The 23,186-nt window shown below is 51.0% G+C and overlaps 1 protein-coding gene across 1 annotated transcript in view; it reads right to left on the bottom strand.

Annotated features, from left to right (window-relative positions):
• The window catches only part of LOC144600697 (short transient receptor potential channel 5-like), an 84,853-nt gene that overhangs the window by 29,616 nt on the left and 32,051 nt on the right, over positions 1-23,186 (bottom strand). The window contains 3 exon segments of the mRNA XM_078412592.1: positions 170-309; positions 3,809-4,145; positions 7,664-8,185. Of these exon segments, the coding sequence (XP_078268718.1) occupies positions 170-309; positions 3,809-4,145; positions 7,664-8,185 (999 nt within the window).

The raw sequence follows: 23,186 nt of genomic DNA, 5'->3' as shown, positions 1-23,186 counted from the left end.
CAGGTCACGGGGAGAACGTGCAAACTCCGTACCGACAGCACCCGTAGTCGGGATGGAACCCAGAACCCTGGTGCTGGGAGGCAGCAACTCTACCGCTGCGCCACCGTGCCTTCAACATTCCTAGTAGCTAGCTGGAATTCCCGTGTTGAAACTTATGCTGACTACTCACCTTCACGTAGGCCACGATCTTCAGTGAGATGGTGGCCAGATACAAGGAGTTCATTGCAAAGTCCATTAAGTTCCACCAGTCATGTACGTATTCATTAAAGCCACCGTCCCACATTTCCTTGATCTCAGCCCAGATAAAACCTGGAAGAGAGAATGAGTTGTTTTATTCATTAGTTCAAAAGTGATAGGAGAAGAATTAGGCCATTCGGCCCATCAAGTCTACTCCGCCATTCAATGATGGCTGATCTACCTCTCCCTCTCAACCCTATTCTCCTGCCTTCTCCCCGTAACCCTTAACACTTGTACTAATCAAGAATCTATCTATCTCTGCCACTGTATGTTTCTTTTTTTTCCTAGTCAGATGTACAGCACTTTGGTCAACGTGGGTTGTTTTTAAATGTGCTATACAAATAAATTGACTTGACTTGACTTGACTTACAAATGTCCATTGACTTGTTCTCCACAGCCTTCTGCGGCAATGAATTCCACAGATTCACCACCCTCTGACTAAAGAAATTCCTCCTCACCTCCTTCCTAAAGAAACGTCCTTTTATTCTGAGGCCGTGCCCTCTGGTCCTAGACTCTCCCACTAGTGGAAACATCCTCTCCACATCCACTCTATCCAGGCCTTTCACTATCTATTATTTATCTACATTTCTGAGACTTTGCACTTTTAGAGTTTGCAGCGTGGAATACAGAGTAGAGATACAGTGTAGAAACAGGCCCTTCGGCCCATCGTGCCCACGCTGACCATCAATTCTATTGTTCTCTACAATTCTACAATTCTCTATTCTACACATCAGGGAACAATTTACAGAAGTCAATTCACGTACAAACCTGCATGTCTTTGGGATGGGGTTAATATGTCTTAGGAACACCTTTCTTATCCATGTACGTGTCTAAATGTCTCTTAGATATTATGATAGTGCCTGCCTCAACTACCCCCTCCAGCAGCTCGTTCCACCGTTTGTGTAAAAAAGTTACCCCTCAAGTACCTATTCAATCTTTTCCCTGCCTCACCTTTCCTGGAATTCTCTGCCTCAGAAGGCAGTGGAGGCCAATTCCCTGAATGCATTCAAGAGAGAGCTAGATAGAGCTCTTAAGGATAGCGGAGTCAGGGGGTATGGGGAGAAGGCAGGAACGGGGTACTGATTGAGAATGATCAGCCATGATCACATTGAATGGCAGTGCTGGCTCGAAGGGCCGAATGGCCTCCTCCTGCACCTATTGTCTGTTGTCTATTGAATGGGACGACTAGATCTGTACACAATATTTCAAGAGTGGCCCGGCCACAGTCCTGTAGAGATGAAGCGATAGATCGTCATGAAACAATGTACGACTGTATACATGCTCGATTAGTGCGGGTGTCGGGGGTTAAGGGGAGAAGGCAGGAGAATGGGGTTGAGAGGGAGTGATAGATCAGCCATGATTGAATGGCGGAGTGGACTCAATACGCCGAATGGCCCACTTCTGCTCCTATCACTTAGTTTATAGACAAAAGACAATAGGTGCAGGAGGAGGCCATTCGGCCCTTCGAGCCAGCACCGCCATTCAATGAGATCATGGCAGATCATTCTCAATCTGTACCCCGTTCCTGCCTTCTCCCCATACCCCCTGACTCCGCTATCCTTAAGAGCTCTATCTAGCTCTCTCTTGAATGCATTCAGAGAATTGGCCTCCACTGCCTTCTGAGGCAGAGAATTCCACAGATTCTCAACTCTCTGACTGAAAAAGTTTTTCCTCATCTCCGTTCTAAATGGCCTACCCCTTATTCTTAAACTGTGGCCCCTTGTTCTGGACTCTCCCAACATTGGGAACATGTTTCCTGCCTCTAACGTGTCCAACCCCTTAATAATCTTATACGTTTCGATAAGATCTCCTCTCATCCTTCTAAATTCCAGTGTATACAAGCCTAGCCGCTCCAGTCTTTCAACATATGACAGTCCCGCCATTCCGGGAATTAACCTAGTAAACCTACGCTGCACGCCCTCAATAGCAAGAATATCCTTCCTCAAATTTGGAGACCAAAACTGCACACAGTACTCCAGGTGCGGGCGGTCTCACTAGGGCCCTGTACAACTGCAGAAGGACCTCTTTGCTCCTATACTCAACTCCTCTTGTTATGAAGGCCAACATTCCATTGGCTTTCTTCACTGCCTGCTGTACCTGCATGCTTCCTTTCAGTGACTGATGCACTAGGACACCCAGATCTCGTTGTACGTCCCCTTTTCCTAACCTTAGTTTAGTTTAAAGATACAGCAGGGAGACAGGCCCTTCAGCGCACTGCGTCAGCACCAACCAGCGATATCCTACACCAGCACTATCCTACACACACTAGGGAGAATTTACAATTCTGCACCACCGTGCCGACTTATGGACTTATGAAACAAAGGATAGTTTTCTCGTTGTGGGGATCGCTGGACGGCGCGGACGCTGAGCGCCGAAGGGCCTGTTTCCGCGCTGTATGTCTAAACTAAACTAAGTCATAGGAGCCATTCGGCCCATCGAGTTGTGTCGGACAACGTATGAAAGGGGGAGATAGACACAAAATGCTGGCGTAACTCAGCGGGACAGGCAGCATCTCAGGAGGGAAGGAATGGGTGACGCTTCGGGTCGAGACCCTTCTTCAGACTAAACTTCACGGGGAAGGGAAACGAGAGATATGGACGGTGATGTAGAGAGATAAAGAACAATGAATGAAAGATACGCAAAAAAGTAACGATGATAAAGGAAACAGGTCATTGTTAGCTGTTTGTGAAAATGAGAAGCTGGCGCCACTTGGGGGGGGGGGAGGGGTGGAGAGAGAGAGGGAATGCTGGGGCTACTTGAAGTTAGACAAATCAATATTCATACCACTGGGCTGTAAGCTACCCAAGTGAAATATGAGGTGCTGTTCCTCCAATTTGCACAGGGCCTCACTCACTCTGGCAATGGAAGAGGCCCAGGACAGAAAGGTCTGTGTGGGTTAGGGTCGCCAACTTCCTCACTCCCAAATAAGGGACAAAAGGTGACGTCACCGCCCCGCGCCCCACGTGACCTCACCCAGCCAGCGGCCACATGCTCCCGCTTCACCAATGGCAGCAACCCAGGCCGAAAGGCGGGTTGCCGCGCAACCTCCATTAGGTGGACCCTGGGCCTCCGGACCGACACTGTCCGGGCCTACAGCAGCCCCCGGGCCCAATACTGGATCAGGGCGGTCCCATACGGGACAAACCAATTTAGCCCAATATACGGGATAATACGGGACAGTTGGCAACCCTAGTGATGGGCAGACACAAAATGCTGGAGTAACTCAGCGGGACAGGCAGCGTCTCTGGAGAGAATAGACAATAGACAATAGACAATAGGTGCAGGAGTAGGCCATTCGGCCCTTCGAACCAGCACCACCATTCAATGTGATCATGGCTGATCATTCTCAATCAGTACCCCGTTCCTGCCTTCTCCCCATACCCCCTGACTCCGCTATCCTTAAGAGCTCCCTCTAGCTCTCTCTTGAATGCATACAGAGAATTGGCCTCCACTGCCTTCTGAGGCAGAGAATTCCACAGGATTCCAGAGAATGGGTGATGTTTCGGGCCGAGACCCTCCTTCAGACTGCGTCGGGGATAAGGGTAACGAGAGTGCGTGAAGAGAGACCTACCCAAAACCCACGGCAGTATCATCCACTCGACGATGGTGGGTGGCGGCCCCTGCATGTGGAGGTCGGTCTTGACGATGTGCTGGGAGGCCAGGAGGAGCAGGAAGAGGAAGGTCAGGTAGGAGCCGGTGTGGCAAATGAACTTGATGAAAGGGTTCTTGATGAAGCGGCCCAGCCTGCTCTTGGGAGCCACCAGGTAGACGGCCGAGAGGACGGGAAAGAGGAACCCGATGGTGACGCAGGTCAGCAGCTTCACTGCCCAGTGCCGGCGCCGCCATCCCGGGAAGCCATCGTACCACAGCGTGGCCAACAGCTGCTGGCAGTTGGGCTGGGCGACAAACTGCGAAGAAAATGAAAACGAGGACAGTCCATTCAAACGCCATGTAAAAGACCAGGTTAGGCAGCAAGTTTTGCCATACCTGCGGCACGGTGGCGCAGCGGTAGAGTTGCTGCCTTACAGCGAATGCAGCGCCGGAGACTCAGGTTCGATTCTGACTACGGGTGCCGTCTGTACGGAGTTTGCACGTCCTCCCCGTGACCTGCGTGGGTTTTCTCCGAGATCTTCGGTTTCCTCCCACATTCCAAAGACGTTAGGTTAATTGACTGGGTAAAATGTGAAAATTGTCCCTAGTGTGTGTAGGATAGTGTTAGTGTGCGGGGATCGCTGGGCAGCGCGGACACGGTGGGCCGAAGGGCCTGTTCCCGCGCTGTTTCTCTAAATCTAAATCTAAAAAAGATGCTGATTTAAATCAAAGGTAGACACAAAATGCTGGAGTAACTCAGCGGGTCAGGCAGCATCTCGGGAGAGAAGGAATGGGTGACGTTTCAGGCACACGCACATGGACACACACACGCGCACACACACATGCACACGCACACACATACACACACACATATAGATGCACGCACACACACACACATACACACATACATACATGGTTGGCTCAAAACGCCACCCATTCCTTCTCTCCCGAGATGCTGCCTGACCCTCTGAGTTACTCCAGCATTTTGTGGTTCCCCCATTACTTCGAAGTTCACGGATAAAATAGGCTGAAGTCAGCATGGTCTTGCCTGACGAATCTGCTAGAGTTCTTTGAGGAAGCTAACAGCAAGACAGACAGAGGGGAGGCAGATGTTGTTTACGCTCGATTTTCAGAAGGCCTTCGATAAGGCCGGAGTAGACTCGATGGGCCGAATGGCCTAATGTTACTCCTATAACTCATGAAACACCTTTAGAATTTTGTTTAGTTTAAATTAGTTTAGAGATGCAGCGCGGAAACAGGCCCTTCGGCCCACCGGGTCCGCACCGACCAGCGATCCCCGCGCATTAAATACTATCCTACACACACTGGGGACAATTTACATTTATACCTAACTAATTAACCTGCAAACCTGTGCGTCTTTGGAGTGCGGGAGGAAACCGGAGCACCCGGAGAAAATTCACGCAGGTCACGGGGAGAACGTACAAACTCCGTACGGACAAGCTCCCGAGGTCAGGATCGAACCCGGATCTCAGCAACTCTACCGCTGCACCGCCCAGCTAAACGTGCTAAGGTTTAGGTTTATTATTATTTTGTGTACCGAGCGAGGTACAGTGAAAAGCTTTGTTTTGGCTTGTATCCACACAGATCAGATAGAATGGGTGGTGCAATGGTGGAGCTGCTGCCTTACAGCGCCAGAATGGCCTCATTCTGCTCCTACGACTTGTGGATTTATCATTTCCAATATAGAGGTGAATATGTCCATGTTCTATTAATCCAATGGAGTAGAGGTGAATGAGAGCTAAGATTGTACTTATCAATAATATGAATTATGAGATTGTTGCAAAAACAAGAATTTCACCTTATCCAGCCACATGTAACAATAAAGTATTCTTTTATTGCACGTGTGTATTTTAAGTCAATGGCAGAAACGATGGTTATGTCACCACAATTCACAAGCCAAAGACATTTTGTCATAACTCTAATGAAAACATTAACCGTGTTTCCCTTCCACAGGTGTGGCCCGAGCTGTTGAGTATTTCCTGCATTTTGTATTTTTATTATCTGGAAGTTCCTGGTATATTCTCTCAAAAACCTTGAATCTCCACCCTGAGATCCTTCGATATTTCGTTAACGGCAGCAATTTCTCTCTATGGTCTCGTTGTAAACCTGTCGTGATTGTATAAACGTCCATTACATCTCCCCTCAGCCTTCCTGTGTTCCATGGAGAACAAACCTACTCTTAAGGAAAGACGCAAAGTGCTGGAGTAACTAAGCAGGACTGGCAGCATCTCTGGAGAACATGGATAGGTGACGTTTCACAAAGTGCTGGAGTAACTCAGCGGGTCAAGCAGCATCTCTGGAGAACATTGAAAGGTGACGTTTCACAGAGTGCTGGAGTAACTCAGCGGGTCAGGCAGCATCTCTGGAGAACATGGATAGGTGACGTTTCAGGTCAGGACCCTTCTTGAGTTCTCACCAATGTAGCGCATCATTTCTGAATACAAAGACGTACCTTTAGAAAGGAGATGGGGAGGAATTTATTTGGTCAGAGGGTGGTGAATCTGTGGAATTCATTGCCACAGACGGCAGTGGAGGCCGTCAATGGATATTTTTATGGTGGAGATTGACAGATTCTTGATTAGTACGGGTGTCAGAGGTTATGGGGAGAAGGTGGAAGAAAGGGGTTGAGAGGGATAGATGGATCAGCCATGATGGAATGGCGAGTAGACCCAATGGGACGAACATACACTCACAAACACACACACGCATACAGGCACACATGCACATTCACACATACACGCACACATACACAGGTATACATGCACAGGCACACACGCGAATGCACACACATGCATGTGCACACATACACATGTGCACACTAATACTAACACACGCGCACACCCACACACACACTGACACACACGCACGCACACACACTCATGCATACACACACTCACGCACACACACCCACACACGCGCACACATACACATGCACACACGCAGACACACACACACACATGCACAAACACCCACGCACACACACACATTAACACAGACGCATGCACACACACACTCACGCACACACACACACGCACACACTCATGCACACACACACTGAGTGAGTACGGTAACATTCTCCTGCTGGCAGGACTAGTGATCTGTACCAGGGGCCGTACCACGGCTGTGTACCAGGGGGGTGTACCAGGGGGGTGTACCAGGGGGGTGTACCAGGGGGGTGTACCAGGGGTGTGTACCAGGGGGGTGTACCAGGGGTGTGTACCAGGGGGGTGTACCAGGGGTGTGTACCAGGGGGGTGTACCAGGGGTGTGTACCAGGGGTGTGTACCAGGGGTGTGTACCAGGGGGGTGTACCAGGGGGGTGTACCAGGGGTGTGTACCAGGGGTGTGTACCAGGGGGGTGTACCAGGGGGGTGTACCAGGGGCTGTACCAGGGGTGTGTACCAGGGGGCTGTACCAGGGGGGTGTACCAGGGGGGTGTACCAGGGGGGTGTACCAGGGGCTGTACCAGGGGGGTGTACCAGGGGGGTGTACCAGGGGGGTGTACCAGGGGGGTGTACCAGGGGGGTGTACCAGGGGTGTGTACCAAGGATCTGTACCAGGGGGGTGTACCAGGGGGTGTACCAGGGGAATGTACCATGACTTGCCTTTCTCATTTTAAAGTTTAAATCTATCTCCTAGAGAGGGAGGGGGGAGGGAGAAGGATAAGGAGGGTTGAGGGGGATGGAGTGGGGGGAGGGGAATGGCGGGGGGGTGGGAGAGGGGAGGGGGAGGAGAGGGAGGAGGGGGAGAGGGGGTGCTGCACCACTCAATGCAGGAGAGGTTTGGCCACCTTCACCAGTTGGAGCTCGTCCTACCTCTTTCTGGTGGTACTTGATTGCCACCTTGAGCTTGGCCAGGTTGTGGCACTTCTGCGGGTCGAGCTTCTCGCTCTGGTCGTCTCGGTGGTTGAGGATGATCTCCAGCTCGCGGGAGCTCCGGGCCTGGTCCAGGAGGTCCTTGGCGAAGAGCTTGCACTGCAGGGACAGCTCCTCGTACTCTGCCTTGAACTCGTTCTCCACCTTGCTGAGCTCCTTCAGCTCCCAGCCCAGCTGGAAGGCGGTGAGGACGGGGTCCTCGCTGGACAGGGCGATGAGCGACGGGCTGGCCAGGGCGCGGTAGATGTTGAGGCGCGACCTCGAGTGGCGGAGGCTGTCCACCTCCGAGCTGGAGACGCACTCCACGCAGTTGCACCGCACCTGGTGCGGCCGAGGGATGGAGACTCTCCCGTGAACCAGCAGCTTGATGATCTCGTAGTTATTGGTGTGGGCGGCAAGCATGATGGGGGTGATGTCCGGTGTGAACTCCGAGAACTGGGCGTCCATCAGCAAAGGACGAACCTGCGGAAAAACAAAATATACATATCACAACAGAGAGCAGCCCTCTATGTCTGCACCAAACATAAGGCCAAGACCACCTCATTGGAAAGACAAGACCAAGTGGGCCCATTGGGCCCAAACCTCACCTGCATTGAGTGGTGCAGCACCCCCTCTCCCCCTCCTCCCTCTCCCCCCGCCATCCCCCTCCCCCTCCCCTCCCCCCACTCCATCCCCTTCCCCCCTTCCCCCCTTCCCCTTCCCCTCCTCCTACTCCATCCCCCTCAACCCTCCTTATCCTCTTCCCTCCCTAGGTGAAAGATTTCAACTTTAAAATATGAATAACTTTTAAAAATATAACACCGATTTCAATGGAACCTCTCCCATTGGCACCAAAGGGACGACGGTGAGTAAGGTGGGCCTAAAGTTGTAGCGCTGTCGTGCGCCGTTCTGGCTGTCGTTCAGGAACAAACAAACAAACAAACAAACGAGAGTATTACTATATAAGATATTGTCCAGCTTGAAAGGGTTCAGAAAGGATTTACAAGGATGTTGCCAGGACTAGAGGGCGTGAGCTACAGGGAGAGGTTGAGTAGGCTGGGTCTCCATTCCATGGAGCGCAGGAGGACGAGGGGAGATCTTACAGAGGTGTACAAAATCATGAGAGGAATAGAAAGGAGAGATGCACAATCTTTTCCCCAGAGTAGGGGAATTGAGGACCAGAGGACATGGGTTCAAGGTGAAGGGGAAAAGATTTAATAGGAATCCGAGGGGTAACTATTTCCACACAGAGGCTGGTGGGTGTGTATGGAACAAGCTGCCAGAGGAGTTAGTTGAGGCAGGGACTATCCCATCGTTTAAGAAACAGTTGGACAGGTACATGGATAGGCCAGGTTTGGAGGGTTATGGACCAAGCGCAGGCAAGAGGGACTAGTGTAGCTGGGACATTGTTGGCCGGTGTGGGCAAGTTCCACACTCTTATCAATCTATGACTCTATGACCAACACATCTCTGCCTCAAGGTAGGCACAAAATGCTGGAGTAACTCAGCGGGACAGGCAGCATCTCTAGAGAGAAAGAACGGGTGACGTTTCGGGTCGAGACCCTTCTTCAGACTGATGTCAGGGGAGTGAGAGGTACATAGATGAGGAAGCTTAAGGTGTGAAAACAGGACACAGGGAATGGAGATCAAGGAAAATATAGAATAGATCGTTGTTGGGAGAAGGTAACGACAAAACAAACAGAGAAACATAGAAACAGAAAATAGGTGCAGGAGTAGGCCATTCGGCCCTTCGAGCCTGCACCGCCATTTAATATGATCATGGCTGATCATCCAGCTCAGTAACCTGTACCTGCCTTCTCTCCATACCCCCTGATCCCTTTAGCCACATGGGCCACATCTAACTCCCTCTTAAATATAGCCAATGAACTGGCCTCAACTACCTTCTGTGGCAGAGAATTCCACAGACTCACAACTCTCAGTGTGAAGAAATGTTTTCTCATCTCGGTCCTAAAAGACTTCCCCCTTATCCTTAAGCTGTGACCCCTGGTTCTGGACTTCCCCAACATCGGGAACAATCTTCCCGCATCTAGCCTCTCCAACCCCTTAAGAATTTTATATGTTTCTATAAAATCCCGCCTCAGTCTTCTGAATTCCAGCGAGTACAAGCCGAGTCTATCGAGTCTTTCTTCATATGAAAGTCCTGCCATCCCAGGGATCAATCTGGTGAACCTTCTCTGTTCTCCCTCTAAGGCAAGAACGTCTTTCCTCAGATTAGGAGACCAAAACTGTACACAATACTCCAGGTGCAGTCTCACCAAGGCCCTGTACAACTGCAGCAGAACCTCCCTGCTCCTAATAAGACAGTAAGACTGGTCGGAGAACTGGGAAGGAGGGGGGGGGGGGGGGGGGAGGATGGAAAGAGGGGGAAAGCAAGGGTCATTTGAAGTTAGAGAAGTCAATGTTCATACCGTAAGGTGAAATCTCTGCCTGCATGTTCATAAGTGATAAGAGCTTAATTAGTCCATTTGGCCCATCAAGCCTACGCTGCCATTCAATCATGGCTGACCCATCTCTCCCTCCTAACCCCATTCTCCTGCCTTACTTTAGACTTTAGACTTTAGAGATACAGTGTGCTTAGAGATACGGTGTTGAGTTTGGAAATACGGTATCTGCAGTTCCTCGTTTCTACAACAATTTGTATGATATTGGGGATGGACATTTAAATTGACAAAAAAGCCAATAGCCTACAAATCTGTACGTCGTTGGAGTGTGGGAGGAAACCGGAGCACCTGGAGAAAACCCACGCGGTCACAGAGAGAACATACAAACTCCATACAGACAGCCCCCGTAGTCAGGATTGAACCTGGGTCTCTGCCGCATGTGACCCATGTCTCTCCATTCCTGCATGTCCATGTCCCTGTCCAAAAGTCTCTTAAACGCCACGATCGTACCTGCCTCCACCACCACCCTCGGCAGCAGGTTCCAGGCCCCCACCACCCTTATAGAACATAGAATATAGAACAGTAGAGTACAAGAACAGGCCCTTTGGCCCACAGTGTCTGTTCTGAACATGGTTCCAAGGTCAATTCTTATCTGCCTGCCCATAGTCCACATCCCTCCATTCCCTGCATATCCTTGGCCCTATCCAAAAGTCTCTTAAACGTCACGATTGTATCTGCCTCCACCATAGGGTTGCCAACTTTCTCACTCCCAAATAAGGGACAAAGGGTGACGTCACCGCCCGCGACCCACGTGACCTCACCCAGCCAGCGGCCACGTGCTCCCGCTCCACCAATGGAGGCCGCACGGCCAGGGAGGCGGGTTGCTATGCAACCTCCGTTAGGCGAACGCACTCGGCCCCGCTCCCCGAACACGCTCCGTTAGCCTACAGTGTCCAGGCCTACAGCGGCCCACGGGCCTACAGTGTCCAAGCCTACAGCGCCTTCCAGGCCTACAGTGACCCCCGGGCCTACAGTGTCCGGGCCTACAGTGTCCGGGCCTACAGCGGCCCCCGGGCCTACAGCGCTGTCCGAACCTACAGTGACCCCCAGGCCTACAGCGCTGTCCGAACCTACAGTGTACCCCCGGGCCTACAGCGCTGTCAGGGCCTAATACGGGACAAGGGTGGTCCCGTAAGGGACAAACCAATTTAGCCCAGAATATGGGATGTCCTGGCTAATACGGGACAGTTAGCAACCCTACTCTACCACCACCCCTGGCAGTGTTACTCACCACCCTCTGCACACCTTCTTTAAACTTTACCCCTCTCACCTTAAAGCAATTCATCAATAGGTATCTGAGACCATCAAATCAAAAGTGCCAAAGCTGAAGTGCTATAGATAGACAGATATTGATATAGAATTGTTTTGGTCAGTTGACCACTGACCAAGGGAATGTGTGGGTGAGTATGAAGCAGTGATCAAACTTAGGACAGCATATCCAATCATAAGACCACAAGACCAGAAGACATAACTAGAGCAGAATTAGGCCATTCGGCCCATCAAGTCTATTCCGCCATTCAATCATGGCTGATCTATCTCTCCCTCTCAACCCCATTCTTCTGCCTTCTCTCCCGTATTCTTTGACACCCGTACTAATCAAGAAACACCCTTCCTAATCAAGAATAATCTGAGCTGGCTTACCACACAGAGGACAAAGCATGAGGTATCATTGACAAGGGATTGTGAACAGTGGCTCTTTCTTGCAGGTTTCCGCACAACAAGGGCGGCACGGTGGCGCAGCGGTAGAGTTGCTGCCTTACAGCGCTTGCAGCGCCGGAGACCCAGGTTCGATCCTGGCTATGGGTGCTGTCTGTATGGAGTTTGTACGTTCTCCCCATGACTGCGTGGGTTTTCTCCGAGCTCTCCGGTTTCCTCCCACACTCCAAAGACGTACAGCTTTAGATTTTTAGATTTAGATTTAGAGATACAGCACAGAAACAGGCCCTTCGGCCCACCGGGTCCGCGCCGCCCAGCGATCCCCGCATACTAACACTATCCTACACCCACTAGGGACAATTTTTTTACATTTGCCCAGCCAATTAACCTACATACCTGTACGTCTTTGGAGTGTGGGAGGAAACCGAAGATCTCGGAGAAAACCCACGCAGGTCACGGGGAGAACGTACAAACTCCGTACAGACGGCGCCCGTAGTCAGGATCGAACCTGGGTCTCCGGCGCTGCATTCGCTGTAAGGCAGCAACTCTACCGCTGCGCCACCGTGCCGCCCTTTGTAGGTTAATTGTCTTGGTATAAGTGTAAATTGGCCCGAGTGGGTGTAGGATAGTGTTAACATGCGGCTGATCGCTGGTCGGTGTGGACTCGATGGGCCGAAGGGCCTGTTTACGCGCTGTATCTCTTAACTAAACTAAACTAAACTAAATCACATTTGGCAGAATTTTATTTTTATTTCTTTGTACAATGTCAGTTGATGAGAACAATGTTTTTTTCTGTGCATTTATTGCGCGTTTTTAGGGGCGGAACGGTAGCGCGGCGGTAGAGTTGCTGCCTCACAGCGCCAGAGATCCAGGTTCAATCCTGACTACGGGAGCTGTCTGTACGGAGTTTGTATGTTCTCCCCGTGACCGCGTGGGTTTTCTCCGGGTGCTCCGGTTTCCTCCCACACTCCAAAGGTGTGCAGGTTTGCAGGTTAATTGGCTTTGGAAAAAAATTGTGAATTGTCCCCAGTGTGTTTTGGATAGTGTCAGTGTACACTGACACGATCGCTGGTCAGCACGGACTCAGTGGACCGAAGGGCCTTTGTCCGCTCTGCATCTCTCAAAGTCTAACATCTAAAGATCTGCACAGAATAACGACAGCAAACAATTTATCAGCACTTACACCATTAAAGATTTATATAATCAATGTCAAGATATAAATAATGAATATGCACAAATCCTTAACAAATCTTAATTAATTTAAAACATCTTACTCATTTACCAGTTGCAAGAGAAAATATGAATATAGACTGACTACATCATTTAAAAAGGTTTGCTGACAGTAAATTTATTAATGAATATGGATTATTAATGATGGAAGTATGGGAAGGTTGGGAACATGGTGGCACAGCGGTAGAGTTGCTGCCTCACAGCGCCGGAGACCCAGGTTCGATCCTGACTACGTGTGCTGTCTGTACGGAGTTTGTACGTTCTGCCCGTGACCTGCATAAGTTTTCTCCGAGATCTTCGGTTTCCTCCCACACTCCAAAGATGCACCATAGAATACATTTTATCAGAATGCATTGCTGCATGATTTGGGAACAGCTCCATCTTAGACCGCAAGGAATTTCTGGGAATTGTGGACGCAGCCCAGACCGTCACACAAACCAACCTCCCTTCCATTGACTCCGCCTACACCTCACGCTGCCTCGGCAAGGCCAGCAGCATCATCAAGGACCAGTCGCACCCTGGCCACTCCCTCTTCTCCCCTCTCCCATCAGGCAAAAGGTACAGATGTGTGAAAACGCACACCTCCAGATTCAGGGACAGTTTCTTCCCAGCTGTTATCAGGCAACTGAACCATCCTACCACAACCAGAGAGCAGTGCTGAACTACTATCTACCTCATTGGTGACCCTTGGATTATCCTTCATCTGGCTTTACCTTGCACTAAACGTTAATTTTGTAAAATTGTAAATTTCCCCGGCGTGGGTCGAATAAAGGAATATTATTATTATTATTATTAATCCCTTATCATGTAACTGTACACTGTAAATGGCTCGATTGTGATCATGTATTGTCTTTCTGCTGACTGGATAGCAAGCAACAAAAGCTTTTCACTGTACCTCGAGACACAAGACTTTAAATTAAACAATAAACTAAACAAAAAAAACTAACCCGAGACGTACCCGAGGTTTGTAGGTTAATTGGCTTGGCATGAAAAAAGTGTAAATTGGCCCTCGTGTGTGTAGGATAGCGTTAGTGTGCGGGGATTGCTGGTCGGCACGGACTCGGTGGGCCGAAGGGCCTGTTCCCGTGCTGTATCTCTGAACTAAACCCTTTGAGTGTGAGGTGACAGCAACATTTCTCCATGCCGACTGATAGTAATCAACTCCTGCCAACTCTAGACACATGTTATCTCTGGGAAAATTGATGCCAGGCTCCCTGAAGGAGGCATTGCAGATAAATCAACCAGAAAATGGATCTGCTCTCAATACGCATCACCATAGCAATTCACAAGGTTTGCTACATTTCCCTTTTCCCACTAGCATGGAGATACCCACATCTTTAAAATGGGTTTGAAAGTGGCTTTATCTAGCAGCAGACTGCAAAGACCATAAGAGTTTTAGATTTAGAGATACAGCGCGGAAACAGGCCCTTCGGCCCACCGAGTCCGCGCCGCCCAGCGATCCCCGCACATTAACACTATCCTACACACACTAGGGACAATTTGTTTTTTACATTTACCCAGTCAATTAACCTACATACCTGTATGTCTTTGGAGTGTGGGAGGAAACCGAAGATCTCGTAGAAAACCCACGCAGGTCACGGGGAGAACGTACAAACTCCGTACAGATGGCGCCCGTAGTCAGGATCGAACCTGAGTCTCCGGTGCTGCATTCGCTGTAAGGCAACAACTCTACCGCTGTACCACCGTGCCGTGTTCCTAACTAATCTTCTTCATGGTCTGTCTAAACCACTCCTTGCATATGTTCGGGGAGATGTAACCAAATCCATCTTCTCAGAAAAATAACGAAATCGCTGAGATTTGTCACCCACATTAAGGGGTGGCACGGGTGACGCAGCGGTAGAGTTGCTGCCTCACAGCGCCAGTGACCCGGGTTCGATACTGACTACGGATGCTGTCCGTACGGAGTTTGTACGCTCTCTCTTGTGACCTGCGTGGGTTTCCTCCGGGTGCTCCGGTTTCCTCCCACACTCCAAAGACGTGCAGCTTCATAAGCTGATTGGCTTCAGTAAAATTGTGAATGGCCCCCAGTGTGTGGGGGGTAGTGTTAGTGTGCGGGGATCGCTGGTCGGCATGGACTCAGTGGACCCAAGGGCCTGTTTCCGCGCTGTATCTCTAAACAAAAAATTAAACATTACAAACAAAATATTTACAAGGAAGAAGGGTGGAGTTAGCAAATTTTTATTATGCCTCTCGATGCTAAAAGCCTTAATCCATGTTTATACAATATCGTCTTAGTTTATGCTGGCAAATCAGAGTGGGTTTAAGAGATATAGAGTCATAGAATCATACAGTGTGGATTCAATAACCATAGGACATAGGTTTAAGGTGAGGGGGGGAAATTTTAATAGGTACTGAAGGGGCAACTTTTTTTACACAAAGGGTGTAGGTGTCTGGATCGAGCTGCCGGACAAGGTAGTTGAGGTTAGACACTATTACAATGTTTAAAAAACATTTGGACTCCGAACAACATGCCCCATCTACACTACTCCCACCTGCCTGCGTTTGGCCCATGTCCCTCTAAACCTGTCCTATCCATGTACCTGTGCAACATGGTTCTTGTGCTGTTAAGAACATGGAAATTTAGTTTAGTTTAGTTTGGAGATACAGCAAGGAAACAGGCCCTTCGGCCCACCGAGTCCACACCGACCAGCAATCCCCACACAGTGGCGCAGCGGTAGAGTTGCTGCCTTACAGCGAATGCAGCGCCGGAGACTCAGGTTCGATCCTGACTACGGGCGCCGTCTGTACGGAGTTTGTACGTTCTCCCCGTGATCTGCGTGGGTTTTCTCCGAGATCTTCGGTCTCCTCCCACACTCCAAAGACGTACAGGTATGTAGGTTAATTGGCTGGGCAAATGTAAAAAAAAAAAAAAAAATTGTCCCTAGTGTGTGTAGGATAGTCTTAATGTGCGGGGATCGCTGGGCAGAGCGGACCCGGTGGGCCGAAGGGCCTGTTTCCGTGCTGTATCTCTAAATCTAAATCTAAATCTAAACTATCCCACACAAAGTAGAGACATTTTTTTATACCAAGGCAATTAACCTACAAACCTGTACGTCTTTGGAGTGTGGGAGGATACCGAAGATCTCGAAGAAAACCCACGTTGGTCAACTCCATGCAGACAGCCCCCGTAGTCAGGATCGAACGTGGCGCTGTAAGGCAGCAACTCTACCACTGGGCCAGTATATCACCTGGCCAATAATAGGTACCAGCAGCGTCAATATAGATGTTTCTGAATTGGGTGTGTAGTGGATGTTATAGAATTTTTCTTCAAGTGTTTAATGAATTGTCTAAAATTCCTGATAAAATTGATTGTGCTTGATTTGTCGAAGTGTTGACATTGATAATGCATAAATTCGTGCACTCAATTAGTTCATGCCCTTCCCGATTACAATTTGTTTGACGGCAAGTGTTGGAAGGAACTGCAGATGTTGCAGATGGTGTTTTACACAAAATGTTGGGGTAACTCAGCGGGACAGGCAGCATCTCTGGAGAGAAGGAATGGGTGATGTTTTGGGTCGAAACCCTTCTTCAGACTCAAGAAGAATTCAGGCTGAAGAAGGGTCTGGACCTGAAGCATCACCCGTTCCTTCTCTCCAGAGATGCTGCCTGTCCCACTGAGTTATTCCAGCATTTTGTGTCTATCTTCTTGTTTGATGGTCATTTGGGTAAACAGTGCCATAAAACCCTTTTCCTTGCTAAGTCGGTACTTCACCGTAAATTACCTAACGTTGTTATAGATCTTATGAACATCTACATTTAAAGTGAGTGTAGGAGCAAAGAGGTCCTTTTACAGTTGTACCGGGCCCTGGTGAGACCGCACTTGGAGTACTGTGTGCAGTTTTGGTCTCCAAATTTGAGGAAGGATATTCTTGCTATGGAGGGGGTGCAGCGTAGGTTCACTAGGTTAATTCCCGGAATGGCGGGACTGTCGTATGTTGAAAGACTGGAACGATTGGGCTTGTATACACTGGAATTTAGAAGGATGAGGGGGGATCTTATTGAAACATATAAGATAATTAGGGGATTGGACACATTAGAGGCAGGAAACATGTTCCCAATGTTGGGGGAGTCCAGAACAAGGGGCCACAGTTTAAGAATAAGGGGTAGGCCATTTAGAACGGAGATGAGGAAGAACTTTTTCAGTCAGAGAGTGGTGAAGGTGTGGAATTCTCTGCCTCAGAAGGCAGTGGAGGCCAGTTCGTTGGATGCTTTCAAGAGAGAGCTGGATAGAGCTCTTAAGGATAGCGGAGTGAGGGGGTATGGGGAGAAGGCAGGAACGGTGTACTGATTGAGAGTGATCAGCCATGATCGCAGTGAATGGCGGTGCTGGCTCGAAGGGCTGAATGGCCTCCTCCTGCACCTATTGTCTATTGTCTATTGTCTATTGTCTATTGTCTATTGTCTATTGTCTATTGTCTATTGTCTATTGTCTATTGTCTATTGTCTATTGTCTATTGTCTATTGTCTATTGTCTATTGTCTATTGCCTATTGTCTATCTCACTGACCTTTATTTCCCACATTGCAACGGTTTGTATGTACTGCCTTTTCTCGGGAGAAAATATGTTTTTCTACACTCTTTTACATTTAGTTTTACTTTAGAGACATAGCGCAGAAACAGGCCCTTCGGCCCACCGAGTCCGCGCCGACAAGCGATCATCCCGTAGACTAGCGCTATCCTGCACACACTCGGGACAACTTACACTTTTACCAAAGCAAATTAACCTACAAACCTGCACGTCTTTGGAGTGTGGGAGGAAACCGGAGCACCCGGAGGAAACCCACGCAGTCACTTGAAGAATGTGCAAAATGTGTACAGGCGGCACCCTGAGTCAGGATCGAACCTGGGTCTCTCACACTGTAAGGCAGCAACTCTACTGCTGCGCCACCGTGCCACCCTAAAGCCCTCTGAAGACACATCTGCATAAGGTTGGCATGGAACACTATGCTATAGAGATATTTCAGAGATTTGATTTTGAGTTTAGTTTACTGTCACGTGTACCGAGGTACAGTGAAAAGCTTTTGCTGCGTGCTAACCAGTCAGCAGAAAGACAACGCATGATTACGATCAGGCCATGCACAGTATAATCACGTGTTGTCTTTCCGCTGACAGGTTAACACGCAGCAAAAGCTTTTCACTGTACCTCGGTACACGTGACAATAAACTGAACTCAAACTCAAACCTCTGAGATACCTCTGCACTATTTATTGTTTCTTCTTGACATAACATTTTGTCAGATTGGACAACGTTTTAGAGGGTATTAAAAACGATGTTGAGGATTTGAAACTATAATATACATTAGCCAGCACAGGACACATGCATGAAACATACCGAATAGTGAAAGACCTGGATAGAGTGGTTGTGGAGAGGATGTTTCCACTAGTGGGAGAGTCTAGGACCAGAGGTCACAGCCTCAGAATTAAAGGGCGTTCCTTTAGGAAGGGGATGAGGAGGAATTTCTTTAGTCAGAGGGTGGTTAATCCGTGGAATTCTTTGCCACAGGTTGCTGTGGGGGCCAATTCAGTGGATATTTTTAAAGCAGAGATAGATAGATTCTTGATTAGTACGGGTGTCAGGGGTTATGAGGAGAAGGCAGGAGAATTGGGGTAGAGGGGGAAAGATAGATCAGCCACGATTGAATGGGGGAGTAGACTTGATTTGCCGAATGGCCTAATTCTGCTCCTAACGCTTACGAACTTATGAACAGGATTTCAAGTGTATTCTGAAGGGGACAGCAGAATGAATAACTTCAAACTTATAGTATGACAACTGTGGAACTGTACCGTCTTTTCTCGAGAGAGAGAGAGAGAGAGAGAGAGAGAGAGACAGAAAATATATTACATCTACGCTCATTCTAAAATAGCGTGCACAGTTATCGAAGGCAAATCTTTCATTCCCTTGCATTAATCCTTTTTATTGCTCATACGTTAAGCATCACTTGTCGCCAGTGCTGTTACCACCACACATATTAAAGATGATTTTGTAGGGACATACGGATTAGCGGGGGGGTCTCGAACCCTCGGTTGGGCTAACGAGTCACGGGATGCGGGAGCGCGAGGTATAGTTGTGTCTGGCGCCCAGCTGGAGAGATGAGATTAGATTGTATTGGCTAGTTAAGTAGTGTGTGTCCAAAGTAAGCTGTTGCAGTTTGTTACGGTTACCTACGAATAAAGACCTTTGAACAATAACGCTCGTTTTGGACTCACTACATTGGTGACCCGAACGCGAAGAACACGCAGCATGTCGCAGGTGGGAGCGAGCGCGGGCGAGGTTCACCTACCGCCGTTCTGGGCCCATCAGCCGCACCTGTGGTTTGTACAGGCGGAGTCGCAGTTCCATATTAAAAAGGTGGATAGCGAACTGGAGAAGTTCCACCACCTGGTGAGCTGTCTGCAGGCGGAGGTGGCTGCGAGGGTCAGTCAGTATCTGACCAGTCCACCCCAAACGGAGCAGTACGTGAGGCTCAAGAGGCTCCTACTGAAGAAATTCGGCTGGAGCCAGAACCAGCGGGCTCTGAGGCTGCTCCATCTACCAGCGCTGGGGCAGCGGCTGCCGTCCGAGTTGATGACGGAAATGCTGACCTTGGTGGGCGACCATCAGCCGTGCATGATGTTCGAGGCGGCATTTCGAGAGAAGCCACCCCAGGACGTCAGGCTGGTGTTGGCCGACGTCTCGTTTGACGACCCGGAAACGTTCGCCGAGAAAGCCGACGTGCTCGTCAGGGAGCGGCACACCCGGGACGACTCGGTCAATCGTGTCTCGAGGCCCAGTGGCAGTCGGGGGAGCGGCCGGGAGAGCGACGGCTCGGCCGCTATTTCGCCGTCTGCCAGGCAAGAGGGGGCTGCAGAACATGTTTATTGGTCGCGGGCACAACCAGCACGGCAGAATAAAAGCGGCTGGTGTTTCTTCCATCGCGGCGGCGGTGGGGCAGTGACGCCCGAAGTTGCAGAGCCCCGTGTACGTTTCTGGGAAATGCCTGGGCCGATCGAACGTAGAGGCAGTTTCGATTGGCCGTAATTGCCGCCTCTACGTGACGGACCAAGAGACCGGGATCGTGTTTCTGGTGGATACGGGAGCGGTTGTGAGTATTGTGCCTCCCTACGGCTGTGAAGTTCAAGCGGGGGGGAAGGGGCCGCCCCTTATTGCAGTGAACGGTAGTGCCATCCGCACTTATGGTAAGAGGACTATGTCCCTGTCCTTTGGGTCTAGGACCTACCGTTGGGATTTCATCGTGGCGGATGTGGGCCAGGCTATTTTGGGTGAGGACTTCCTATGGGCGTTTTCGTTGGTCGTAGACGTCCATGGTAGCGGCCTGCAGCCCTCGGCCGACGTACGGCCCCGAAGTACGGGACCTGCGGCCCCTCCAAGCGCCACCCCACCCAGTTCAGCGATCCAGGCCATCACGGCCCCCGGTCAGTTCGATGCGGTCCTAGCGGAGTTCCCGCAGCTCCTCGTTCAGCGGTTCGATGCACCTTCCGAGAAGCATGGGGTGGTGCATTTCATTCCGACCGAGGGCCCGCCGGTTTTTGCCCGGGCACGGCGCCTCCCACCCGACAAGCTGGCCATGGCTCGAGAGGAGTTCTTGAACTTGGAGAGGCTGGGAATTGTGCGGCCTTCAAGTAGTCCGTGGGCCTCACCCTTGCACATGGTTTCCAAAGCATCTGGGGGGTGGAGACTATGTGGGGATTTCCGACGACTTAATGCGGCAACACGGCCGGACCGCTACCCGATTCCGCACATACAGGACTTCTCAGCCAGCCTGGAGGGGGCTACAATTTTTTCGAAGATCGATCTGGTGCGGGGGTATCATCAGATCCCAGTCCATCCGCCGGACATCCCAAAGACGGCTACCATTACTCCGTTCGGATTGTTTGAGTGGTTGCGCATGCCTTTCGGCCTTAAAAACGCAGCTCAGGCATTTCAGCGTCTCATAGACCGTGTGGGTCGAGGGTTGCCGTTCGTGTTTATTTATCTCGATGACATTTTGATTGCCAGCCGTTCGGTCCAGGAGCACTTAGTCCACCTCCGCACTGTATTACAGAGGCTGCAGGACCACGGCCTGATTCTGCACCCGGACAAATGCCAATTCGGCCTGTCGGTGGTAGATTTTTTGGGTCACCGGGTTACATCGGCCGGAGCCACCCCTTTGCCAGCTAAGGTGGAGGCGGTTCGCTCTTTTCCACGTCCTACTACCATCAAGGGATTGCAGGAATTCGTAGGCATGATGAACTTTTATCACCGGTTCGTGCCTGCAGCAGCTCGGGTCATGCGCCCCCTTTTTCTATGCCTCGCGGGTAACCCCGCAGAGTTGGTATGGTCCGCAGCTGCAGAGACGGCTTTTGTCGCGGTCAAACAGGCCCTCGCCAACGCCACCATGCTGGTGCACCCGCGCTCCTCCGCCCCCAGGGCGCTGACGGTGGATGCCTCAGACGTGGCGGTGGGTGGGGTTTTGGAGCAGCAGGTCGAAGGTCAATGGCAGCCCCTGGCGTTTTTCAGCCGGCAGTTCTCGCGAGCCGAGCTCAAATATAGTGCATTTGATAGGGAGCTCCTTGCCCTCTATTTAGCAGTCCGCCGCTTCCGCTATTTTTTGGAAGGCCGTTCTTTCGTGGCCTACACGGATCACAAACCTCTGACATTCGCTTTTGCTAAGGTTTCTGATCCGTGGTCAGCTCGCCAGCAGCGGCACCTCACCCTAATTTCGGAGTTTACCACCGATGTCCGTCATATTGCGGGTAGGCTTAATACTGTTGCTGATGCCCTGTCCCGGCCGGCCATTCCCTCCGTTGCCGTGGTAGGCGGACAGGTGGATTTCCAGGAGCTAGCGGAGGCTCAGCGCCTGGAAAAAACGGCCGAGGTGTAAGCCTCCACAGCCTTGGGACTGCGTTTGGAGCAGGTGGCGTGTGGCCCCACAAGTACCAAGTTGTGGTGTGACGTTTCCCTTTCACGCCCTCGCCCGGTGGTGCCTGCTGCCCTGCGGCGTAAGGTTTTTGAGGCCATTCACGGCCTGGCACATCCGTCCATCAGGGCGACTTCGGCCATGGTGGCCGCCCGGTTTGTCTGGCACGGCCTGCGGAAGCAGGTGGCGGCCTGGGCACGGGCCTGTATTCCGTGCCAAACCTCCAAAGTTCATCGCCATGTCCAGCCCCCATACCAGAGTTTCGAGGTTCCCCCAGTCCGTTTTTTCCACATCCACGTGGATTTGGTGGGTCCATTGCCTTATTCCAGGGGTTATACTCATCTGCTGACGGTGGTGGATCGGTTTACACGTTGGCCGGAGGCGCTCCTATTGTCGGACACCTCGGCGGCCTCCTGTGCACGGGCCCTGGCGTTGCATTGGGTGGCCCGTTTCGGGGTCCCGGCTATCATCACCACAGATCGGGGAGCCCAGTTCACCTCCTCCCTCTGGGCCGCACTGGCACAGTTGTATGGGTCTCGCTTACAGCAGACCACCGCCTACCATCCCCAATCCAATGGGATGGTTGAGCGCTTCCATCGGCAGCTTAAGGCGTCCCTCTGTGCCCGACTGACCGGCCACGATTGGGCTGACCAGCTGCCTTGGGTCCTCCTCGGCATTCGTACGGCCCCAAAGGCCGAGCTAGGCACATCCTCGGCCGAGCTCGTCTACGGTTCGCCCCTGCGGGTACCAGATGACATCCTCCCTTCCGCCCCCGCTTTGCCACCACCCGTTACGTCGGTGTTGCGTTCCCTCCGGGCACGGGTAGGTTCTCTGGCTCCAGTCCCGACCTCCTGGCACGGAAGCGCAGCGGTCCACGTCCCGTCGGACTTGCGGGACTGTGATTTTGTGTTCCTTCGGAAAGATTCCCACTGCCCCCCTCTTCAGCCGGTTTATCAGGGCCCGTTTCAGGTACTGAAGAGAGGTGCTGTCACTTTTACCTTACAGGTGGGGAATCTCCAGGAACTCGTTTCCGTATCCCGGCTCAAGCCGGCCCATTTGGACCAGGACCTCCCTGTGTCGGTGGCCCAGCCGCCGCGCAGGGGCCGGCCTATGGCCGCCCCCCTGGTGCCGCCAGCGGCGCCTTGTTTGCCACCCCTCAGCCCCCCGCCGCCTATGGTTGGGCCCGGGCCCCCGTTCCCGATCAAGCGCTCTCCGTCGCC

This window comes from Rhinoraja longicauda, chromosome 15, assembly GCF_053455715.1.
Source record: "Rhinoraja longicauda isolate Sanriku21f chromosome 15, sRhiLon1.1, whole genome shotgun sequence".
Lineage (NCBI taxonomy): Eukaryota > Metazoa > Chordata > Chondrichthyes > Rajiformes > Arhynchobatidae > Rhinoraja > Rhinoraja longicauda.
The sequence above is the reverse complement of the archived record's forward strand: the minus strand, read 5'-3'. Positions and strand labels throughout refer to the sequence as shown.